Source organism: Arachis ipaensis, chromosome B09, assembly GCF_000816755.2.
Source record: "Arachis ipaensis cultivar K30076 chromosome B09, Araip1.1, whole genome shotgun sequence".
NCBI classification, from domain to species: Eukaryota; Viridiplantae; Streptophyta; class Magnoliopsida; order Fabales; family Fabaceae; genus Arachis; species Arachis ipaensis.
The window spans coordinates 2,726,240-2,732,172 of NC_029793.2; the positions used below are offsets into that span (position 1 = coordinate 2,726,240).

The 5,933-nt window shown below is 40.5% G+C and overlaps 2 protein-coding genes across 2 annotated transcripts; one reads left to right on the plus strand and one right to left on the minus strand.

Moving 5' to 3' along the window:
- LOC107614646 (putative F-box/LRR-repeat protein At3g58880) lies at nt 791-2,421 on the minus strand. The gene has a single exon (XM_021111464.1). The coding sequence runs from the start codon at nt 2,361-2,363 to the stop codon at nt 1,284-1,286; it is 1,080 nt and encodes a 359-aa protein (XP_020967123.1). The 5' UTR covers nt 2,364-2,421; the 3' UTR covers nt 791-1,283.
- Nucleotides 3,740-4,691, plus strand: LOC107614645 (protein MAIN-LIKE 1-like). Its single transcript, XM_016316788.1, has 2 exons — nt 3,740-4,443; nt 4,559-4,691. The coding sequence occupies exons 1-2, from the start codon at nt 3,740-3,742 to the stop codon at nt 4,689-4,691; spliced, it is 837 nt and encodes a 278-aa protein (XP_016172274.1).

Below are 5,933 nucleotides of genomic sequence, written 5' to 3' on the forward strand. Positions count from 1 at the left end.
TAAGTAAAAATAATACTTTACTCATTTATTTCACCAGAAATTATTTTTTTTATCACACAAATAAAGATCAGAAAGATTGAATACATATATATAGAATTATAGATTATAAAAATGCTAAACAGACAATCACTTTGCACAATCAAATCTAACTAAGTACTTAAAAAAAATCCACCTACGTGCATCTCTTTTTGATTATCTTCTTCGTTTACTTTTTGGCCTTTTCCATTCTCCTACAAAATTTATTGAATTGTACAGTAAAATTAGCTATGTAAATATTTTTTTTATGATATATCAATAAATTTATGTTATGTAAAAATTTTTAAATTATATCAATAAATTTATATATTATGTATAAAAAATTTTGTGCTACGTCAACACGAAGTGTGAAAAAAAAGAAACGCGTAATGCATGTATACTGCTGGTTTTTATTGAATTTATATTAATTTAGTTAGATTTAATTATAAAAAATATTTGTCTCTGTAAGATGTTGGTATAGATTATAATTTGGAGGAGAGAACTAGAGGTATTTTATGTTTGTTAATTGTTACATAAATAAAATAGATAAAGATACATAAGATAAAATCAACGAAGTAAAAGATTTGTCGGGATCTATCAACACTTCCACATTTGGGAGCTTCATTCCCCTGAATGGTGTAAATTTAAAATGGTATCCTCGTTGCTAAAATTATCATGTTCCAATTCTGAAGTACCAATCACTGAATTTCTATATACAACAAAAGGCTATGTGAAATGAATGAATCATAATAGTATCAAGTATATATATGATAAATATCTGAAGAGACATCTGTGTTGAAATATAAAAAGAAAAAATCATCAAAATTTAAGTTTCCTTTATCAGTCGGGGGAATCTACTCAAACTAGTACAACTTGTTTCAGATATGAAAAATTCAGCCATAATTAGTAGGATACTGTATCTGACTCGTATCATCCACCATTATACGTACACATCGCAAAAGTTAATTTGGCACGCCTTGGAGCTCCTTGGCAAAAGGGATAATTCTTCTGGAAATCCTTTAGATCTCGTATTATCCACCTGAATATCAAGTGACTCCAAAACAAGTCCATGTTGAAGAACATAGGCGAAAAAATCTCTATCATCTCTGCATTCAAAATATCTCTTGATTTCAATCACTTGCAGATGTGATGCAAGACAAGTAGGAACCTTCACTGGGTGTTCCCATTTTGGTGACTGATCTGGATCCTAGCAACAAACAACAAACACACTTAAAAGAATTGCCAGCAAAACAACAAACTTACATAAATCATAGCTTGAACATGAGAACATGAAATACCATTTTATGATTAGTAATGATAAAAACAATAGCAAGAAGTTTAAGAATGGGACATTTCTGAAGCATATTCATTATGTATCTGGTGTCAAAACACCTAACAGTAAGCTCTAGCGTATGTAAACAGGTAAACTCTGGAATACGATGCGGAGGAACCTCAGGCAAAAAATCAACCGTTAAAAAACCCAGTTCCAAAATCCTTATCCTGCAAAGCTCCACAAGAAACTCGAGCACAATGGATTGCTGAGCAATGTTGATACTGGCTTCATCCACATTGTGCAAGTTGCGAACACGGATCTCGTGAAACCACGACACAAATTGGATATCAAGACGTTTAAGAGATGGTGTGTCTATAACAAGCAATCTAAGAGCGTCACCATAAAAAGATTTGAAGTGCAAACTCTTCAAAGAAGGAAAACAAATACTCAATTGGACCTTCACGAAGGATTGACGGACATGGCCAAGAATAAGAGTCTCAAGAGCAGTGCAGTGAGAGAGAATCTCCTCCAAGTTACCATCAGAGATTTTGACATAATACAATTGCAGTGTCTTGAGCGATGGCAAGTGATAACGGCACGACGGGGCAGAAGGCGGAGGGATTCTTACGTGGCATCCGTTTAAACGGAGAGTCACGAGGGAAGTGCAGCTGAAAACGCCGTTGGGAATAGCGACTTTGGGATCGGAGCAACAGTTGGAGGAGAGTTGGAGGTTCAATTCCTCGAGGTTTGGCCCTAAAACCTTTCTAATGAACCACTCCACAGTGTATTCATCGGATTGATTTAGGTCACAGGTGAGACGAAAGGTTCGAATTGGCGGCGCTTTGTGGCGGGAGAGAATCCAATTAACAATGTCGAGAAATCGCTTTTTTGCACTGAAATCTGACCAAGTATTGCGGTTTCGAAATTGGTTTTGGTCGAAGTGGAGGTGTTGGAGGTGGTGGCAGAGGTGGGTCCAGCGGCGAGAGAGGACGGTGGTGAGGAAGACGGTTTTGGTAGGGAGGAAGGAGAGGATGTGTAACAGTATACAATCCGGCAAGTCGCTGATGGTGTCCATGGCGATTAGGGTTTCTCTGTTTCAGCGTTGTCTTCTAACTTCCTACTTCCCAGTTCCCGCTTTTTCGAGTTTTCCCTCATTCCTATCTATTACCTGTTAATATATTATTCACATCAAATTTTTTCTATAACAAAAATTATTATGCGTATTTTCATTTAAAAATTTCAAAAAGAAAAATTCCGTGCAAGACACATATAGATATACTAGTTTGAATTGAAAAATGACTTCAGACTCGGGTGTTCATATTTGAATTTGTCTAAAATTATGTTCAAACTCAAAACATATTTTGCTAAGTTTGAATCTATTATTTTATTCAGTATTATTTTTAGGGCAAATCACATAACTAAGCCAATGGGAGCAGAATATTATATAAATCAGCCAAACCAAAAATTGGTTCATGAATCAATCAAACCACGTTTCTATGTAGTTCGAACTAGGTCAATTCGAACTTGAAATACATGATTCGAATTACATACAAACGCACACACTCACTAATTTGAATCTACCTGATTCGAATTACACTTTGAATAATTCGAATCAGGTTGATTCGAATTACACTTTTGCACAAATCCCCACGTAGTTCGAATCTGGTTGATTCGAATTACTCACATTTTGCCTCTAGTAGTAATTCGAATGGGGTTGATTCGAATTACACTGGATTCGGCTATAAAAGGAGTTCGAACCCACCTCATTCGAATCACTTTTCCATTCTCAAACCCCACCAAATCCCAGAAAAAATGACCCAGATTCTCTCCGACAAAGGCTCGAGCAGGATACTAAGTCGATGGGGGACGATCTGGAAAGACTATATCGTTTGGATGGAGTTGCTCATATAGTCAGGGGGTCATCAACGACGAGGTTAGTATTTAGAAAATTTTTTTGTGGTATATTTTAGTAGTTTTGCATGTGGTTTATGTGAGTGGTTTTGCATGCGGTTTATTTGAGTGGTTTTGCTTGTGGTTTTGTTGGTGGTTTATGTTAGTGGTTTATGTTAGCGGTATTGTTAGTGGTTTAGGGTAGCGGTTTTGTTTGCAGTTTTGTTGGTGGTTTATGTTAGTGGTATTCGATGTGGTTTTGTTAGTGGTTTTGCATGTGGTTTATTTTAGTGATTTTGCATGTGGTTTATGTTAGTGATTTTGCATTTTGGTTATGTTAATGATTTTGCATGTGGTTCATTTTAGTGGTTTTGTTTGTGGTTTATTTTGTGGTTTTGCATGTGATTTTGCACGTGATTTTTGTTAGTGGTTTATATTAGTTTTTTCTGCTAGTAGTTTCTATTCGTGGTTTACGTTGTTAGTGGTTTCTGTTAGTAGTTTTGTAAGTGGTTCTAATTATGCGGTTCATCTTATGCGCAACCCCAGCGATGCATCTCGAGTATGCGGCGGCAGCAGGGCATGCGACTCGACGAGAGGTACGTCCCGTACCTGCATATGGCCGGATTATACCATCTTGCAAGGATGAACGATAGATGGTTCAGATTGGATGAGCCTCTTGTCAGTGCTTTCGTCGAGCGGTGGCGTCCGGAGACGCACACATTCCACATGCCGTTCGGGGAGTGCACCATCACACTACAGGACGTGGCGTACCAGCTGGGCTTGCCGGTCGACGGACGTGACAGATTTCCAGATGTAATCCAGGGTGGCCGTCCAGCCTGGGTGTGGTTCCAGGAGTTGCTTGGTGTGTTACCTCCTGCGAACCAAATTCAGAAGTTCGCAGTGAAATGCACCTGGTTCCAGGAGACTTTTGGAGAGTGCCCGAAGGGAGCCGACGAGGAGACAGTGAGGCGCTATGCTCGTGCCTATATCATGATGCTGTTGGGCACTCGGTTGTTTGCCGAAAAGTCCGGCAATCGTATTCACATCAGATGGCTACCCTACGTGGCTAGGCTTGAGGAGATGGGTGGCTACAGCTGGGGGTCGACAGCACTAGCGTGGTTGTATCGGTGCATGTGCCGAGTGACCAACAAACATGTGGTGAAGTTAGCCGGCCCGTTACAGTTACTTCAGTCCTGGATCTTTTGGTGCTTTCCTGGGTTTAGACCTGGTGGGTATGATACGTTCAGCTGGCCCTTGGCGTCAAGGTACTGTTGTAGGATTTTTCTATTATGGGTTAAATTATTTAATTCCATGTCCGCTTGTATTGTTATACTATTTTGTCATACTTTTCTTTCGTCATAACACCGATGTGAGTTGCAGGTGGTCAGGTCACAATCCTTCTGGTAGCGAGAAAGGACCTCGAGTGCAGATGTGGAGGCTGAGGATAGACCTGTTACAGTCCACGGATGTGAGTATACTCATCGCTTATGTTAACTTAATTAACCTTTCATAGTTCACATCACGATATGGGCTAACATTGTTGCTATGTTTTTGCAGTTTATCTGGATGCCATATAGCTCTCCCGACGTCCTTCAGGTTGTGCACCCTGAGGTGTTGGAGCCTCGTCATACGACGTTATGGCGGTGTGTGACGTCGTTGGAACCCCCTCCCGCCTCATGGCATCCGAGTCCAAAGATGAAAAGTGCAGAGGGTACTGCTGTGTGCCAGAGCTAGAACCACGTCCCGCCTCAGTAGGCTCACTCACTCCAATATCATCGCCGCTGTCATCAGCAATGATATCCGGCTCCACATCATCATCGTCTGGATCATCCAACATTGCATCTCCAAGACCAACCGGTGCAGCACACTGTAAAGAGGTCGGCACAAAATCCCCTACTCCAACCTCTCCGCCTCCACTATAGTTGAGATCAACAGCGAACGAAGGGGACGCGACACGCTGGACCGGAGGTTCATACACAGGAACGGAGGAAGATGCACCAGCAGGTCTGGAGCTAGAACCGGCTACCGTGCCTACAGTGGGGGTATTCCGGTTCGAACCCCAGAGCTGGATACCACATCAACTAACTTCGCCAACAGTTTAGGTGTCCTAACTTCGGAAAACTGCCGGCGACAATGAAACATGACCTGCAAGTCCTCATCACTCCCGATCGTGAAACAATCGTACTTCACGATTTCTTTTAGCACTGAGATTGGAATGCGATAGAAAAATTTCTTCACCCGCTTCACCCCCTGCAGACCGAGCCTCTGTAGCACGGAATTACCAAGATCAACGTAGCTCATCGTAGGCCTCACGAAAATACTGAGAGGATCCTTATCGGTGAACTTCACACTAGATCGTATTTTTCTCTTAATCGTTCCTCTGTGGTGAACCAACACTACAAAACTCTCCTCACTAGCCATTTTCTCACTCTAATGAGATCAATTTACGTTCACACCATATATATACACTTCTGGGCCTTTATAATTCGAACCAGCCTAATTTGAACTACACATTGTGTAATTCGAATCAGCCTGTTTTGAACTACTTGGGTTTGCGTGTTTGGGTGTAATTCGAATCAGGTGGATTCGAATTAGTGTGTGTGTGAGTTTTGTGTATAATTCGAAGCAACATGATTCGAATTATGTGTAAATCAAGTTCGAATTTAGTTAGTTCGAACTACATATAAACATGCATTGGTTGATTCATGAACCAGATTTTGGTTTGGCGAATTTAGGTAAAAATTTCCTCACCTTG

What these genes read in the sequence shown, in the direction of transcription:
- LOC107614646 (XM_021111464.1), bottom strand. Translation starts at nt 2,363, where the DNA reads ATGGACACCATCAGCGACTTGCCGGATTGTATACTGTTACACATCCTC.
- LOC107614645 (XM_016316788.1), top strand. Translation starts at nt 3,740, where the DNA reads ATGCGGCGGCAGCAGGGCATGCGACTCGACGAGAGGTACGTCCCGTAC. An exon ending in AGCTGGCCCTTGGCGTCAAG is followed by an intron (nt 4,444 to 4,558) that starts GTACTGTTGTAG and finishes TGTGAGTTGCAG; the next exon opens with GTGGTCAGGTCACAATCCTT.